The 18,580-nt window shown below is 43.9% G+C and overlaps 2 protein-coding genes and 1 long non-coding RNA gene across 3 annotated transcripts in view; 2 read left to right on the top strand and 1 right to left on the bottom strand.

Annotated features, from left to right (window-relative positions):
- EPS8L2 (EPS8 like 2) overlaps window positions 1–6,567 on the top strand; it is a 65,072-nt gene extending 58,505 nt beyond the window's left edge. Inside the window, exons 18-21 of the mRNA XM_040558797.1 lie at window positions 18–159; window positions 2,695–2,878; window positions 3,755–3,887; window positions 4,202–6,567. Coding sequence (XP_040414731.1) covers window positions 18–159; window positions 2,695–2,878; window positions 3,755–3,887; window positions 4,202–4,273 — 531 coding nt within the window. The 3' untranslated portion in view covers window positions 4,274–6,567. The remainder of the gene's footprint in view (window positions 1–17; window positions 160–2,694; window positions 2,879–3,754; window positions 3,888–4,201) is intronic.
- LOC121070957 lies at window positions 6,128–8,346 on the bottom strand. The gene is made up of 3 exons (XR_005820318.1): window positions 8,193–8,346; window positions 7,414–7,462; window positions 6,128–6,213 (listed from the first exon to the last, which is right to left on the bottom strand). It is a non-coding gene; the product is annotated as an uncharacterized LOC121070957 (long non-coding RNA).
- A 132-nt stretch (window positions 8,347–8,478) lies between these two features.
- On the top strand, window positions 8,479–16,342 carry TALDO1 (transaldolase 1). Its single transcript, XM_040559060.1, has 8 exons — window positions 8,479–8,704; window positions 11,727–11,850; window positions 12,311–12,418; window positions 13,087–13,218; window positions 13,664–13,839; window positions 14,010–14,207; window positions 15,198–15,343; window positions 15,986–16,342. The coding sequence occupies exons 1-8, from the start codon at window positions 8,608–8,610 to the stop codon at window positions 16,016–16,018; spliced, it is 1,014 nt and encodes a 337-aa protein (XP_040414994.1). The 5' UTR covers window positions 8,479–8,607; the 3' UTR covers window positions 16,019–16,342.
- The last annotated feature ends 2,238 nt before the right edge of the window (window positions 16,343–18,580 follow it).

Genomic DNA, 18,580 nt, shown 5'->3' with positions numbered 1-18,580 from the left:
TCTTTCTTATCATCTAGGCTAACCAGAGGTACAAAGGAGACCTGAGCCCCAGAGGTTATGGACCATCCAGCCCAACTCACAAGCTACCGGCCAGCTATGCTGGGGATAAATGGGGAAGTGAAATGTTATCACGCAACTCTCCCCAGGACGCCAAAGAACGTATGTGTCCCACGCTGTGCTCACAGCAGGCTCAGGCAGCCCAAGAGCTTGGCACCACGGCTTTGTGTTTCAGGACTTAATTTTAAAGTTCCTGTGAACATGTGCTTTTGCATGCTCTCTGTCCTGTTTTCTTTCTCTCTTGGCTTTTGCAATAATGCTATTTGCTATTTTTGGTTGCTGTGTGCATGTAGCCAGTGACCTACCCAAACACACGGCCCCTCTCACACGGCTTTGTGCGAGGAGTGGCTGCACCTTTTAGTGATAAGCAAGGGACTGGCAGTGATGTAGAGAGGAAATTCCAAGTAGTGCAGCAGCCAACAGAGCAGTCCTGAGGAGCTTAGTGACTCATGCCATGGGCTCCCAGGGAGCCTGAGAAAAGGCAGGCAAAAAGGTGATTTAATATCAGCTTAACCCTCCCCTTCCTCCCAAGGAGAGAGCTTCCTTTCACCCCCCAGCATGATTTAAGCGTGTCTAAGCGACCATCGGTATTCAGGCCAAGCCCTTTCTCTTGCTTCCTTTCCTCTAGTCGCACACGCAGTGCCCACCTGGTTTGTTCCTTCACAAGGTTTCAGAGAAATCCCAGCCACCAGATCTGTCAATACCAGACTCACATCCCTCCCACACCCTGCACAAGCCATAGAGGATCACAGAGCATGAGAAATACCAGGAGCCCTGCACACCTCACCGCCTTAAATACACTTCTAGCGAACGGGCTGCTGAGGGCCACAGCCAGGGTTCATCCTCTTTCACCTACTGCACACTCCTGAAAGCAGAAGCCCTTTTGGGACAAGGGAAGGCCCCACAACACCAGCATCACAGACACACATCTATTCATAACACCAAGTCATTTTCCTCGCAGTCTTAAAGAGTTTCATGGAAAAAGTGATACTGGACGATGCGTCACGGGAGTTTTATGAGTGAACTGCCAGTTCAAGCTTCCTGCCACTTCTATTTAGCTGCACAGCAAAAGCTGGAGGGCTGAGGATTTGGGTCAGTGAATTACTTATTAGGAGTAGCAGTGAGGACTGAAAAGTGGAGGGAGCAGGACTACAGCTCAAAACCAAGACTCTGGTGATCCCAGGCTTGGCCTTCCACATTGGGTAACAGCAAAGAGACAACAGGAAGGAAAATAAATGGCAACATAGAGGTATACAAAAATGGGAACCTGTTCTGAAGAACATATAGTCAGGCCTCCCTGACCACTGCTGTCTCATGTGGTCTGTTTTTCCCCGCCTTTCTGCTGCAAAGTTTACAGGGCAGTTTCCTTATTTCAATAGTCTGAAGGGAACTAAGTAACTCAAAAACAGGAAGATGGTGATCTAAAGCAAAAACTCAACAGCAGAGCAAGACATCAGAGAGTCGGTCCCTTGTCACCACCTGGCAGCACCGCTGGTAGCAAAGACACCGCCAGATCAGGTGTTTTACACCACTGAGTAAACTTCTGCTAGGTGGTGTTGGGGAGGGGTTTATGTGCTTTGAATGAGGTGTGATGAACGGGATAGGTTAGCAACACAAGAAACAAGAGATCAATTGCAACATGTATATATATTTATATAAAATAGGTTAAAATATGGGTCCTTACCAGCACCTGCTATAGATACCAGTCATGCAAAACGAACATGTTCTTATTAAAACCTTATCCTAATATCTTACCCAATATAATATACTTTTCCCCCAGTAAGTGCTTTTGAACAAGAATTTTCAATGGGTAGCCTAGCTCCTGCTGGCTAAAAGCAAGTGCCTCTGTAGATGTGAGCTCTCCTCTTTCACACCAGACCAACCTCTGCCCAGTTAAGCAAGATTTGGAGATTTGCTTTAAATGAGACAGTTCAGTCTGCCAGTTGGCACTCTGCACTTTTCTCTAGCAATTACACAGCTCTATTAAGGCATCATCAGGGCTAGAAATTCCATTTTTCCTAGGAACAGTAGCAGTTGTTCCAAGACTCTCTGATTAGTCCAATGGACATTGCTGAAGCAGTGAGGTCAAAATCTTGGGCCAAAATCCTGGGGGACGGTTAAACTGTATGAAACTCTTAAGCAGCTTTTTAGATTCAGTGACTGCTGTGCGGATGATGAGCATTTGGCTGTTGTTTTTGTGATTTCTCCTCTCCATCATTCTGGAGAAAAAGTGTAGAAATATAGGTTTCTCCCAGAGAGAAAAGCAAGGTTTCAAAATCCAAATGAAGTTGAAAAGCTGGGAGGAAAGGCAAGCAAATCCTGCTCCATCAGTGTGCCAGTCTCCAAAACCATGGTGGTATCCCATCTGTTCTTGATTGAAGTTTGAAGATCCAAAATGTCAAATTAGAGCAAACCTATTGCTCTAATTAAGTACTTGAACTTGTTCTTTAGAACTAAAACACAAAAGTAAGCACTATCTTTTGATGTGTTTACAAAGCTAATAATAATGCTGAGCCACATTCTGATCTTTCTTACAATTTCACTGCAAACATTAATTTAACTGGACTTGTGACTGAAGACTTGGTTTCATTTCCACTCTTAGCCTTGTGCTCTAAAAGGTGTGCCTTGTTTCCACAGAACTTCTGCATCAAATGGACGAAGTGAATGATGAATTGCTAAAGAAGATTACAAACAGTAAAATTCAGCCTCCCCACAGGAATTTCAAAGTGGAAAAGCCTCAGGAAGTTTCTGTGCCCCTCACCTTCGAATCCAGTGCTGAAGAAGTCAAAGCTTGGCTGGAGGCAAAGTCATTCAGCAAAGGGTAAGATCTGCATCGCTGCCATATGAAATGCTGGTCCTTCATTTAAAAAGGAGTTGGGTAGGCAGCTTGCAACATTTCAGCTGGATTTACTTACAGAGACTGTGTTGCAAACTAGATTTCAATCATATTAAATGTAGGCTATATAACCAGTACATTCAGCACAAATCAAATCCCTTTTGTTCCTCTATACTATCAAATAAACGCTGTCTTACAGTACAGCAAGATCTCACAAGTAGCTGCAAATAAAGCAAGGGCCTTGCTCATCCACACAACCGACAGGCAAATGCTGAACAACATCCTCCACTGCTGCTCATCTGGCCCCAGTTAGCCAGTTCAAAGTACTGAACTTAGAGGAAAAATAATTAACTCACTAACTAACCCCATGACCCGAGAGGCTCTGAAATGCAAATTCCACATGACTGCCCATCTCTGGAGAAGCTGTCCTGAAGTACAGCTGAGGAAGAGACAAATACTCAGCCAGGGCTAAGAAATCGCCCCAGCCACACAGACCAAAACGCTGCATGTGGGCAAGGGTCCCAAGTTACAACTCACGCTCTGTGCAGTGCGCTACGAGAAGCTGGAGGATCACTCCCCAAATGCAATGCGTCTGGCGTGAAACCACTGCAGTACCACGGGGCTGGGCACGCACTGGATGCCGGGGTGACACTGGCTTCACCCGCTCCTCCTGGCCTGCTGTCAACCCCACTGAGAGCTCACATTACCCAACAGCTGCCACATCGCCAGGGCCTTGCATGTGAAAAGGTCCTGGTGCAGGGGCTGTACTTCATCTGCTCCCAGCCCTGTTATCTCTGAATCCTCGCCTTTGGCAAGAGGCCACGTATAACACAACTATCTCCTCGTTTTGTGTCTCCCCAGGACAGTGGAACACCTTGGCATCCTTACTGGAGCTCAGCTTTTCTCCCTGAACAGAGAGGAACTGAAGAAAGTGTGTGGCGATGAGGGAAACAGAGTGTACAGTAAAATCACGGTGGAAAAAAACCAACTGGAGGTAAGTAGCTTTCTGGACAACTCCCACCCAAATGGATGCCTGTATCAGCAGTGTCAGATGGTGCTTTAAACATGCATTTTAAGAAACACAGTTAAAACACAACAACCAACAAATGAACCCGACCCTAAAAACACTAAGAATTCTCTTAAGCAAAAAGGCCTCAAATCTGTAAGGCAGATCGCTCTGTCTCCACTAGACTGCCTTTTTACTGCTGCCTTTGATATTCGCTGTACTCTTACGGAATTAGTTAAATATTATAATTTAACCACAGCTTGAAGTCGAAATTCAAACTTGCTGTTTTGTTTCCATTCTAGAAAAACAGAGGGGAGACAGAGCTCCAAGAAATTATGAAGCGTCGCCAGGAGAGGATTGATTCTGCTAATTAAAATCTATCTGCTTTTTTTCAGCTATTAGTCATAGTAGTGCAGAAAAAGGGAACAAAAGCAATGATCCCCAGTCCAGACGAGAGAGAGCAGTGCTCCACACTTAGCAGTGTAATTGCCATCAAAGTGACAATTCCTTGAACACTGTTGATAAGGATAGATGTTAAGACCATGTCCCATTGGGAAAGGTGTTTTAATATTGCATGAAGTTTTTTTTTTATATATATCTATATATTTTATACTGAAATTGTATGTGCATGTGATCAGAGTGGATCAGAACTGACACAGGTCTGAATGTAGGACAATGGCTGGACCCCGCAGAGCTTTTAACATAGGGCTGTACATGCTTCTGGTCCCCTCGCCGGCACGGCTCGGGGATGGAGGGCATGGCACGCCGCACAGAACAAGCCAGCCTGAATGTTTAGAGTCTGGGCTATGGAAATATGTCTTTTCCCTACCTTTTGTTTCCTTCTTGGTGGCAGATATCCCCTGCAGCCCACTAGTAAAGGCTCAGTGGCAGTTCAGTGCCCTTCCTGTCCACCTATGCCCTCTGGAATTGCAACACACATTACATAAGACTGGGCTGCTTTAAATACACGTACCAGTTAGTGCTGCCTTTGAACAGTGGAAATAAGCTTTCATTGCGTAATAAAGAGCAGGATCTGAGTGACAACTGAAGTGATTTTAATCTGCAAATAGGTGAGCTCAGCCTGATCATCCCCACTTACACAGAAGCTGGGGCTCAGGGCAGCTGCGCAGCCCTTCACCTTGGCATGGAGCCTGTATCCGAAAGCTGCAGAATTGCCGAAGCCAGGCCTCAGATAAGAAGAAAAGCCCCCACCATTTGCTCCCCACCTAGCCACACCCAAAGCCATTTTCTGGGTGTTCACCACTCAGCCTCACCTTCACATTTTCATTGCAAAGAATAATCTGAGATGCTTCCTAAATAAGAAAACAAAACACAATTGGAACGGCTGTTTTAATATAAAATAAATAGCCACAAGGAAAAAAAAAATGCAAAAAAGTTATCTGATTTAGTAGATGCTGCTGTTCTTCAATTCCAGTTTTTCTTAATAATGTTATGTGCATATGTATATATCTTTCTAGAGAAATATCCCCTTACTTCTACAATCTATAAATAGGGATGAGGAAAAATATTCCTGTCCGTAGAGATATAATCAAGTGATTGTGCATCAATATTTTAGTCAAAGTTTTAAAGACTCAAGCAAGCATATAATAGATTTCCTGTCCACAGCATGTTTGGCACACAATATTTAGGTCTACGTTTTACTTACAAACTTGGTAAGAATACACTAAGGCAAACACATCTACAGGAAGTGCTCACGGACTGGGAAGACTTCACCTTTCTCTCATTCACGTGTTTACTTTGGCTGAATGGGGATTCAGGCCCAGACCCCACAAAGACTTGCACACTTTACACACGTGCTTTCCTGTAGGTGCTGTGAAAGGTCCCCACCTTCACAGAGAACCCCTCAAAAGTCTAGGCACATACCTAAGTCTTTGTATAATTTGGGCCTGCGCTTGCACATTCAATGAAACAAGGCTGTGCAGATGCAAAGCAGCAGCAGGGAAACAGGGGTCTAAATCTGAGCATACTGACGCATCTCTCAATTTTGGCTTAGTTATTCCAACAGTGTTTCCAATTGATGATATATTTTGCTTAATATTTAAATAGCTAATTGTTAGCACCAGCAGAATTAGGGTGCAGGCAGAGAGCTTGAAGAGGAGGATTATGTTTTCAGTCACAATGCCTCTGGCTTGCCACAGTGGCTGGAATTTGCAAAGGGCACTCACCTGGTCAGGGAGAGATGATGAGGACAATTCTCCTGAGAAACCCTGGCTCCGGATTTGGGTGGAGATGGGAAGCAGGTGTGAATACTGGCAAACTATTGGTGTTACAAGCACAGGAAGCTGAATCGTTTCTAAAATTAAAATAAAAACAAATGGTGAGCTTGGGAATATGATACCTTTCTTGTTTTTGTCTATGAGGTTAAACATAGAATCACATGGAATTATAGTTACTTGGGATTTTAATAGAATTGTACACAACAGTTCTGTGAAACTAAGAGCCAGGGGAGCATTTCGTAAAATAAGAGTGTCAGTAAACCTTATAGCAGGTCACTTTAAAAAATTTCCTTACAACTGAGCTGTGCATCTGTTATATTTGTACCGCCTGCAGATAACGCTATAATGCACTGTACATTAATGTAATTGAACGAAGGATAAAATGATATAACCATGCACTATATAAGATTTATTAAAATAGTTAAGTTATACTTATAACTTCATCTCTGTCTCTTTCTTTTGAATATAAAAGAAAGCAACAGGACTTATAACTGTTGTTAAGGGTTGGCTTTTAATAATGACCTGTTGCTGTGAGTCTGCTCAGATACATAGCAGAATATCTGAAACAGCATGTTTCCTTTCATTTCTTGGGGACTGCCATTCAAAGAAAGGATGTTATGGCCTTGATAATAATTCACGTCTAAAAATAGTGCTAGGTAAAAATTCCACATACGATAACAATCAAATGTTGGGAAACTTACCAGCTGAATCCAAAACATCCCCTTTCTTGGCATGCTGAGTAACAAAAATCTGTTACCTCTGGAACAAGCAACTGAGACAGAATAACAGTACTCACACAAACAGATACTGTCCAAGACCACATTTTGCACTGACAAGATAAAAATGCCCAACTGTGGTCAATGACAGCTAATGGAGGGCCAGGAACAAAGAGAAGGAAAGGGATATGCAGCAGAGACATTCAAGGTTTGCAAGTGTTGGCAAGGACCCTGGAGACAATGAGAATATGTTTCCTACAGTCATAGAATTCAAAGCAGACTTAAAACTAATGCTTCTTTCCATTGTCCTCTCTCTGGGTTGGACAAAGTGTGAGAGGTTTCTAGAAAAGCATGTGCCTGTATATCAGAAAGGGAAATTACTCTCACAGCTTCCACAACTGAAACAATGCGAGACAAAACGAAGGGAACACCACGATCCAAATTGCCTCTGTCTGAAGGCCAAGTGGCAGCTTCTGCAACATCTGCGGCCAAGTCCCATTCCCTATTTCTGAAGCGCAACTGTGCTAACAGGGCTTTTAAATGGCTGGCGCAGAGGATCACCTTCTCCGGAGCTTGAATGGAGCTGAGGCGCATCAAGAGCCGCAGGTGCCTGAGGAGAATCATAGAATCACTAAGATTGTAAAAGACCTCCAAGATCATCTGGTCCAACCATCACCCTACTACCAATGTCACCCACTAAACCATGTCCCTAAGCACCACATCCAACCTTTCCTTGAACACCCCCAGGGACGGTGACTCCACCACTTCCCTGGGAACCCGTCCCAATGCCTGACCACTCTTTCTGAGAAGAAATGTCTCCTCATTTCCAACCTGAACCTCCCCTGGCACAACTTGAGGCCATTCCCTCTAGTCCTATCACTAGTTATCTGCGAGAAGAGGCCAACCCCCAGCTCCCTACACCTTTGTTTCAGGCAGTTGTAGAAAGCAATAAGGTCTCCCCTCAGCCTCCTCTTCTCCAGACTAAACACCCCCAGTTCTCTCAGCTGCTCCTCACAGGACTTGTGCTCCAGGCCCTTCACCAGCTTCGTAGCCCTTCTCTGGACACGCTCCAGGGCCTCAATGTCCTTGTAGTGAGGGGCCCAAAGCTGAACACAGAGAACTTTACACCAGGGGAGGTTTAGGTTGGATATTAGGAAGAACTTCTTTACTGAAAGGGTTGTGAGGCATTGGAATGGGCTGCCCAGGGAAGTGGTTGAGTCACCATCCCTGGAGGTCTTTAAAAGACGTTTAGATGTAGAGCTCAATGATACGGTTTAGTGGAGGACTTGTTAGTGTTAGGTCAGAGGTTGGACTTGGTGATCTTGAAGGTCTCTCCCAACCTAGATGATTCTGTGATTCTGTGACAAGGGAGGGACGCCGGACGCCCACACGGCGGCTCACCCCCCCCGCCCGTCCCCGCGCTGCCCTCAGGGGAGCCGCATCCCCCGTCCCCAAGGTGACGAGCTCCCGCCCACCCGAGCGGCGAAAGCAGCCAATCAGAAGCTTCCTCCCTCCCCTCGCCCTTCTCTCCCTCTTGCTGGCCGCCGTCCGTCTTGTCACCGCGCTTCTGATTGGCTCGCCGCTCCCCCCCCCGAGACGGGATTGGCGGAGGGCCGGGCGGGCGGCCCCACCTCTCCCCGGGAGCCGAGGCCGCGGGTGTCGGGCACGAGCGGCGGGTGCGCGCGCAGGCCGGCTCCCCTCCGGGCAGGCAGCTCCCTTAAAGGCCGGCGCCAGCCCCCCCCCACCCCGCGGAAAATGTCGGTGTCCCCCGTGAAGCGGCAGAAGATGGAGTCGGCGCTGGACCAGCTCAAGCACCACACCACGGTGGTGGCCGACACCGGGGATTTCAACGGTGAGGGTGGAGGGGAAAAGCGGCGGGGCTGGCGGCGGCTCTTACACCTTCCCCCGCAGCGCAGAATGGACGCGTCCGGCCGAGGGGGCGAAGGGCGGAGGGGGAGCGAACCACCGCGGCGAGATGGGGGGGGGGCTGGGAGCGCGCCGCCCCCCGCCAGGTGCGCTGCCCTGCTGCCCCCAGGGTCGCGGGTTCGAGACCCCGGCTCCCGGCGCTGGGGGGCCGCAGGGGCACGGCGCTGCTGCCGGGTCCAGCCCCTTGGAAATCCGCTTTGAGCCGCCCTGCGGGGTGTCCGCCGGAGCAGGGGCACGCCAGGCTTATTAGTAATTAACAGGCGGTCTGCGGGGGGCTCGCTGGTAATTAACAGGCTGGGGGGAGCTCGCTCCGATAGCCGCTGTGTGCGGTTGGGTGGTGGTGGTTTTTTTTTTTTTTTTTTTCCCCTTCTTCAGAAGGCGGAAGCAAAGCAGCTGTGAAGCAATAAAATAATGCAAGAGGGTGTTTTTTTGGCGTTCTTTATCTGACGAGAAGGCGCTGGCGCTTCCTGGGAAGTGGTGGGGCTGGTCCACAAGGCCCCCGGCTGTCCCCGCTGACCCTCCCAGCACATCCCGGCCGAGCCCCCTCCCTGAACCTCTGTGGGTCTTACAGGCATCGTGTGGTGAATCCTGCCCTGCCGCCCCTCATAACGCAGCCATCTGCCTCCTACCTGCCTGATCCTGCAGGCACTGCCCCAGACATTCACCATCCACCGCCTTATGTTAATAAAGTTAAGGCTAGGAATGCACAGAGGTGGTCAGAGATGAGATTCGTGCCCCAAAGATGACTGTGTGCCTGTATATATGCACTGGCTCTCGGCCACGTCTGTCTGTTAAGTGCTTGGGATTGCCTGATTTCAAGTGTCCGGTTAAGTGAAACATTACAGGGAAATTTACTTTCCTTTCTGACTGACACAACAGACAACTGCAGCACCTGAAAGGCGCAGGGCACTCACACGCCTCTGTCAAGATGAAATTAAGGCAGTCAGGAACAGCTTGAGCCTCATCAGGTTTACCTGCCTTGGAGTAGCAACAAACCTAGTTAAAAACCAGCGTGCGGTGAAATTACATGAATTTAAGGCATTACACTGGCTACCCTGGCTTCAGAAAAGCATAACAAAGAATCCTCGTGATGGCAGGGGGGTGTTTGAGTGTTGGTGGCAGTAAGGAGGCTGAGAGCTGCCTGCTGGAAAGTTTAAATGTGCTCCTTGAAATGCTTTTGCAGTTGATCTCTGACTGCCTGTTGTCACCTGTGGATCTTTCTTACTGTGCAAACAAGGCTACGGGTGACATCTGGCTCCCTCCCTGTTCAGCTTAAACACTGCTACTAATTAAGGTGCAGTTGTTGCTAACATAATTGCCAGGATTTTTACATAAACGTGTCTGTATGGTGCTGTGTAAGAAAAGAGGCTAGTTTGAACGGTTCCCAAAGCAAGAGACAAACTGCCCACTTATATCTGCACCAAGTGGTGGTTGGCTTCAGTAGTAGCTGCAATAACTTTGCAGTTTTAAGCAAGGCAGACCAGCCTATGCTTACTCTTGCACAGTTTTCCTTGTGCTCACAGTGAGAAAAGGTGGCACACCGGTCACAGGTGCCCCCTTGCAAAAGCTTGTACCAGGCAGCTGAAATACAGGCTAAGAGCTTCCCACAAGACCACTTTTTTTTTTAAACATTTCCATCAGCCACATTACCCTCACATTGAACAGGCATCTGGAAAATACTGAATAACCATATCATTACCAGTATCTCCTCAACATCCCCTGGAATACCTACCTAGCCCTCTACAGGGGAAAATTGCAGTTTCTTGCCTGACATGCTTAATTGTCTTGTTTAGGATGGGTGACAGACTTAATGAGATTACTTTATGCATCTTGCCAGAAACCCATAAGATTATTTTAAGTGCTGCAATACTGTAGAGATGTAATAAGCTGTCAAAAATATACTTTTCTAAAATTGTGTCTGCTTCAGAATACAGTTTTATAAATGTACCACATTATTCTGAGCGGCATCCCTGTGAATTAAAGTGTTTTTTGAAAGATGTGTTTATATGGCATGAACTTGCTTCACGATCACAATCGTTGCCTATGGGGAAGTTATGAAAAAAAACAATATTTTTCTTCTATCTCTACAAAAACTGTCATATTCTATTAACTTGTGTTTTCATCCCCATGCAGAAATGCAGAGGAAAAGGAGCTGATGATATTTTGTTATTCTGGACATTCAGCTGCGTTAACTCTGGTTAACTCTCCAGAGCTTGTAAGCAGCAGTCACCAAAGAGCCTGCAGAGGCACTGACCCGTTTGCTGAGTCAGACCCGGCATGCTGGGCAGCTCAGCTCTGATTAGGGCCTGACAATGCACAGTCACAGCCTACTTTGGTAAACAACTGCTGCCACCTGAAATAGGTGTAGTCCAGGGATTAGGATAAGCCAAACATTCAAGTGTCTTATATACGAAAGGCAGCCTGGCAGTACAAGGAACTTATAAGACCTGACAACAAAAAGCCATCTGCAACTACTTGAGGTTTTAAAATGCTAAAAGACACTAACAGTTTTTTTTGACAGATGAATTTTTCTTTTTCTCTGGTTCTAACAGTTGTAGACAAACAAAACCCCAAATGCCTAACCCTAGAAGGGAAGAGAATCCTTTTTCTTTACTTTCCCCTCTAATTCCTGGAACTCAGCTATGATGGTGAATATGATATGAAGGTCTACTATCACTTCTCTTCATCTGTCATTTCTACAAGTTTATTTCTTTTGCCTAAAGTAGTGAGTAAGCTTTGCTCTGTTGTATTGCTGTAGTGCTGTTAGCCTTGTAGTGGTACTTCTGATGCAAGCCAACATTCAAGCAGTGATATTTGAACATCACCATCCACTAGTCTGCTCTGTCATGAATGCAACTACCCTATGGCCATAAGTGTTTCCATCTTTACATATCTGAGCAAAATCCTTTTAATTTAATATTTTAAATGAACTCTTTCTGTTTTTCTAGCAATTGACGAGTACAAGCCCCTAGATGCCACCACAAACCCATCTCTGATACTAGCTGCGGCTCAGATGCCAGCTTACCAGAAACTTGTGGATGATGCGGTTGCATACGGAAAAAAACTTGGCGGGTAAGAAAAATGTTGTTGTTCCCCTCCCCCCGTAGGTCTATATTTAAGATACTTCATTTATGCAAATAGTGTTTAGTACTACTAGCAACATACTAGGGCTTTTCCCCCTGCGTGCTTGTAGGTTTACCTCCTGTACCAGAAAGCCTCAACCCTAAAGAAAAGCTGCTTGTTACAAGTTTCAGAAATGCATCTCCATTTATCAGTTCTCATATAGCCTTCTAGGACTGTTCCAGAAAACATTCCTGAGTTGACAGCATAATAGGAAATAGTGTCTGAAGGCTAATACTATCGGTGGTACACAGAGGGCAGAACAAACATGGAGCAGAGCAGAAGTGTTTATTTGAATGCAGGAATTTAACGTTAAACGGACTGTGAAATTTGATCTTGAAATCAATGGCAAGTCTTGAACATGCTACCCACCCCAAAAAAAATAAATGATTCTGTTCTTCATGTTTTTTAGGTCAGAAGATGAGCAAATACAAAATGCTTGTGACAAACTTTTTGTATTATTTGGAGCTGAAATATTGAAGAGGATACCTGGCCGCGTGTCCACAGAAGTAGATGCAAGGTTGGCTCTCTTACCTCTGGGTTACCCTGTATATTTATGCCTACAAAAAGAGATGATGTGAGCTGAAGAAATATGTTCTTGACTGGACAGTTCACTGTTACAAGACTACCAGGAGCTTGTGTTGTTAATATTTAGACAATGAATTGCAGTTCATTTGCTTGATCAGGACTTTGTTATAACTTGGTGACAAAACTTCATAAGAACAAGTAATGTAGAGATCTGATCTTTGTTGTCCTCCTTCTGGTCCTTAGGCAAGGGAAACATCATGCTTCTAGTATACCTAGAACTTTGCTCATTCTCTTCTGTGTGATAGTCCTCAATTTTCCAAGAGATCTGCTTTAGCAATTTGTTTAGTGACTTGCATAGGATTTGTCTGTCCATGTGCTCCTTGTCAAGTCACTTCTAAGGCTCAGCTTCTACATTCATTATGGAAAAACCTGAGGAAAATATGACTTTCTCTGAGAAAGTTATGTTGAGCTCCGGATTCTCCAAATGAAACAGCAGCAGTGCTGCGTCACTGCTACTTGACAGTCAAGGAAGTATCTCTGAGAAGAAAAACCTGCTACTAGTACATAAATTCTGCTAACATAGTATGGTGGTTCTGAATGTTGTTTCTTTCGGAGAGTTTTTTTTAATAAAACTTAAGAAGTCCTGCTCTTGTTCCAAAGGTTGTCCTTTGATAAGGAAGGAATGATTCAGAGGGCCCGGCGTCTTATTGACCTTTATAAGGAAGCAGGAATTGGTAAAGATCGGATTCTCATAAAGCTCTCTTCAACATGGGAAGGAATCCAGGCTGGCAAGTAAGTACTTCTGTAACTGGTATGCTGATTCATAGTATGTTTCTGGCTGTTTGGACACTTAAACACGTTCGACACATAAAATAAAGCATCGTTTTGAAAGCACTGCACCAGGAAACTTGTTGCCAGGGCTACAGCTAGCAAGCGTGGTGCTATACTGAAGCTTTCTGCTGAATGAGGAAAAGTTTGTTCATACAAGGGCTGGGCCATTTGTAAACAGTTTCCTGAAATGTTGTGTTAAGTCATCTGCATTTGGTTCAGAGAACAATATTAAATAGATCACCAGCAGTGCAAAACATTTGCTTTGCTACCTTTACACTTTAAAGCTTATAAACTGTGCCACATCTCTAATTAAAGTCAAGAAATCAGTAGTTTAACCTACTAACATTGCTAGAATGTAAGTTTATTAGGTGAGGAAAATGCCATTTAAGCCTGCCTATGTCTGCAGGGTTCTGGAAGCAGAGTATGGGATTCACTGCAACATGACCTTGCTGTTCTCCTTTGCCCAGGCAGTTGCCTGTGCTGAAGCTGGGGTTACTCTGATTTCCCCATTTGTAGGACGCATCCTGGATTGGTATGTTGCAAACGGAGATAAGAAAACCTATGAACCTTCAGAGGATCCAGGTAAGCTTTTTTTTTAAAAAAAAATAAAAAATTTCCCCAATATCTACTCATTTGAACTGCAATTTACTTCTAAAAATCCCCTTGTGAAACAAATGGTTTTCAGCATGTTCTAAATAATCATCTGTGCTTCAAATGAATTATTCTGAAAACTGCCAATTTTTCTTCTTTAGGAGTGAAGAGTGTCACTAAGATCTATAACTACTACAAAAAGTTTGGCTACAAAACTATTGTGATGGGTGCTTCATTTCGAAATACAGGAGAAATAAAAGCACTTACAGGCTGTGACTATCTCACTATTTCACCCAAGCTTTTGGCAGAGCTCAGCAAAGAGCATGTCAAGCTAACTCCCACGCTCAGTGTTAAAGATGGTAAGTCTACTTCTACGTAATATAGGCTTGCTTTGACTCCCTTTCTTCTTGAGCATTAAGAGCATTTGTTTCCCCTCAGCTCTACAGTGCCTGCTTCCATTCTGTTTTAAGACTGAATGTTGACCCCTCTCTGAAGGGGTTACATTACAGCTGTACTACTACCACTGCTATACATAGTTACTTCCTTAGGGTCTTGGGTCCCTCTGAGTATGCTAACTGGAATTAATATGGGTTTTGAGCACCTTCCCCGAAGAGGACAGGGAGGGAAGAAGGAACTTTATACTTCATATATTTGGGATGATTTTTTTACTGATTGTTAGCAAAGATGCCAAACAGGGTTTAATCATTATGCTGATATTGCATCAGGATATTGTTAGCTCTAGGCCTGCCAAAAGATTTTTTTTTTTCCTCCAGAAACTTTAGAAATGAAGTAATATGCAAGAATAATTTGTTCTAGTGATATTATGCCACAGTAGTTCTGAGCGTATGTTCCTGTTGCACTGCTCTTGCTTTTCCATTCCCTTACTAAAATGTTACTTTTCAACTCAGATGATGAGATTTACAGAGTTGTTGTCATGGGTTGCTGCTTACAGGGTGCTAGCTAGCTCGTAGGCACGTTATCAATTGAGCTTTTGTTAGGTGCTTGCCAAATAATCAAAGACTTAATTGTTCAGCATATTTGCTTAGAATATCTTGCTGCAGTAGGACCATTGCATAGTTCTTGATAATAGGCCTGAAAGTACTGTACCATTCAGAAGCAGATAAGAGATAATGGCATACCTATGAACATTGTGTTTTAAGGGAGACTGATTTCTGTATAACTTTTTTTCAGAACACAGTGTAGGAACACTTTCAGTCTTGCAGAAAGTCATACTGAAAGTAGTGTTCAAAACTTTCCAGTTGTTGATGGCCACGGTTTTGAGATACCGGTGGCTTTTGATATCAATCTGATAATACAATTTTGTTTCTTTTTGAATTTCCCTTGTGCAGCTCAGGCATGTGATCTTGAGAAGATCCACCTGGATGAGAAGGCATTCCGTTGGCACCATAATGAAGACCAAATGGCTGTGGAAAAACTATCTGATGGGATCAGAAAATTTGCTGCAGATGCAATAAAGTTGGAGACAATGTTAAAGGTAGGTGCTATGTCATGCTGCCTCTTTCCACCTCTCATGTTCCTTCAAGTACTGCAGCTAACCCTCAATTGCTTGTGGTATGGCAGAGGATTAGGAATGTGTCAGCAAGCCTGATCAAGTTTTGTACAGGTGGTACATGTTATGTAGGACAGGCAGCTAGCAGACTGGACACCTCCATGGAATGAACTTTTTATTTTTGAGATGCAGTGAACTTTATATTCATGCCAGGTGTATATAGACACACCTGTTTTTTAGGCCTAAGGCAATGTTCAGAGTAGCAGCTAATCAAAATAACACTACTGGCTAAGTGAAAAGTCTAATTCTAGACTTGTATCACTGCTGACAGTTAACATCAATAATAATCTTCAGAGAGTGAGTTAGAAATAGTACATGCTTGTACTCCTTGTAGGAGGCACCAAGCACAGATATGAGTATAGCTAGGACATATGAAAGTTTTCTGTCAGTGTAGGATAAGTCTTTTGATGGGATTAACTGAGTTTTGTGCTTTGGGGAGCAGAAATACACCAATTATGTCATCTAGGCCCTTGTTGACTGACAACTACTTAACAGTGATTTAACTTGCATTACTAATGCACAGCGCAGTTCCCGAACTGCCACTTATTTGTTCACTTCTCCTTCTAGGAGCGAATGTTCAGTGCTGAAAATGGAAAGTAGAAAATTCAGAATTCTCCTGACTTGTCAAGGCTGAATGAGTGGATCACCAGAGGTTAAATGGATGTACAAATGTCTTACCTGTAAAAGTCTTATGCTGTGTATGCATAGATTTCTGTATTATGCTTTTTTATCAAATTGCAAAGGGACAAATAACTTCAATTTTTTTGTGGCACTTTTGTCAATACATGCCAATTAACACATACTTTCCTTGTAATGTGTTCACTGCTGCAGGGGAATCAGGTGATTCAGTTGACATGATAGTTCAATTTCTACTAGAATATTGATATTGCTGTTTGTATTAAATTCCTAATTGTAAATTTATACTTAACACATTAAGAAAGCAGTTTTCTTTCATGCTGTCTTACCATGACTTTAAAAAAACCAAATTTCCAAAAGCTCTCTATCATACATATGAACATATGTATGTTCTCTATACATACCCAGAAGTACTCTTATCTGACACATGTACAATGGAACAATGGCTCCAGTCATTTGTCTTCTCTCTGCAACTAAGGTGGCAGCAGCAATTTACCGATTAGCAAAAATGGTGAAGCTTTTAAAGTTGTTTTTTTTTTTGTCAGGGGAAGAGAAAAACAGCATCATAAGCAATTTTTAGGGATTCTGTCAAACACTTGCCTAAGAGCCCAGAGCAAGGTAAGAGCACAAGTGCAATTGATTGAAGCTGAAAATGGCACTGCTATTACAACACCAGCATAAGCTACAACTTGTGTTATTATTGGAGGTTACAGTTTTTCAAAACTAGATAGCTAAGTCTTCCAAGCAGTTAATAAATAACTTTAACTGTTTAATCTGAACTGACAAAATGAACATGTGGATGTAACTCAGGATTGTTTGTTACAGCTTTGTTTCACTCAAATGTTACAGATTTGTATATCATGTTTAGAGCAAGTTAGTGTATCTCTTTATGACAGTTAGGATTGGCAGCAGTTCCCTATCACGCAAATGACTTAAAAAGCCACAAACAACCAAAAACACACCCTCTGTATTACTCCCTCTGTTCCTTTTTGTCTTTAAGCTTCCTTCTTTGTAAAAGAATGAGAGCTGTGTGTCAGTCTTCCTCTGAGGAATGACCTAATCCTAAATGCAGCACTTCCCAATTACAGGGCTCTCTATTAAGTAGGGATGCATCTGTTTACATTTCATGGCGTATTTTGTAAAGACTAATTAAATATCTTATTGATTTGTATAGGTCCAGTTCCATCAAGCGTAGACAAGAGTTTCCTGTCTGTATGTAGACATGTTTAACTATTTGCTTATGAAGTGGCCTGAACTTAGCCTTTAAAACAAACAAACAAAAACCAACAACACTAAGGCTATAATAGTTATACACAAGCAATATCCTGCTTGAATAACACAAGAAAAACAAGCCAAGGAAGCAACGGATCAGTAAGATCAGTCTGACACTTCAGCAGTATTGTCAGAACATTGCTATAACAAACTGGAAGCTGTTGTTTCAACTAAAGTGACAGATAGCTGTACGCTTGCAAACCAGATGTTAAATTGTGCCAGACATGTCTATAAAGTGCTACATCTTCCCAGCTTTGTCCTGGATCTGCCCTGCACAGGACTGGGAAAAGTGCCAGTCTGTCAAGGGGAGATGAAGCTGCCTCACAGGATGGTTCCAGCCCCTTTTGCTCTCAACTGCAGCAGGCAACTGTGAGAAGCAGGCCATGGTAGAAAGCAAGCTGTGCAGAGGGAGGTAGCCTCTTCCCCTCCTTTCAAAGGTCAAGCTAGCATTAAAGGCTTTATACCCTGCCCACACCGCCCTACGCTGTGCCACGCAGCTGTCCAACCTACTGCTACAAGTCATAAATTGCCAGTACAGTGATTTAGAGCCCTGTAATCTTTAAAAACTGAGTGGTTGAATCCTGAAACTGAACTTAAAGGACTGCAGAGATGCCACTGTCCAAGCCTGTAGGCTGTTCAGATCTCTCTCAAACTGATTTCTGTCCCAGAGCATGAGATGAGTAGAGATCCCTAGCTTTTTAGCAGACCACAACTTCCAGAACAAGCAAATTTACTTCCAGCCATAAACAGACTTAATACATAAAAGTATTAAGTCATGACTTCCTCACACTGGATGAAGCTTTTATCCAGTCACAAATTCCCTGGGATAGTTTGAATAAAGTTACACACCACTGTTGTGAGATTGACAACTGTAGACATCATAGACCAGCGAGACCATGGCAAACCAGAACAACCAGAGATGACACCTGAAAGGTAACACAACTCATACGCAGAGAATTAAATGTGTTTTCTAAAAACCGCTGTTACAATAATCCTGTCAGATAAGATTGCAGGGTAGGATGGGGATCCTCAGCCAAAAAAAAAAAGTTTCCTCACAGCAACAAGCCTACTTAGTCTATCAAACTGTGAACACCACATGCAACATTACACACGAAGAGCTTGAGTATCCCATGTTCCGAAGAGTAAGAAGACCTGGAGCTGTACAAGAGGCAAATACAAACTGCTGTGTAGAGAAGGCTGTGCAGTTGCCACTGGTCTCCCTGAAAAGCAAGGGTCTTTCTTCCTCAGGCTCAC

This window comes from Cygnus olor, chromosome 5 (genome assembly GCF_009769625.2).
Source record: "Cygnus olor isolate bCygOlo1 chromosome 5, bCygOlo1.pri.v2, whole genome shotgun sequence".
NCBI classification, from domain to species: domain Eukaryota; kingdom Metazoa; phylum Chordata; class Aves; order Anseriformes; family Anatidae; genus Cygnus; species Cygnus olor.
Note: the sequence above shows the minus strand (reverse complement) of the source record. Positions and strands in the feature narration are given on the sequence as shown.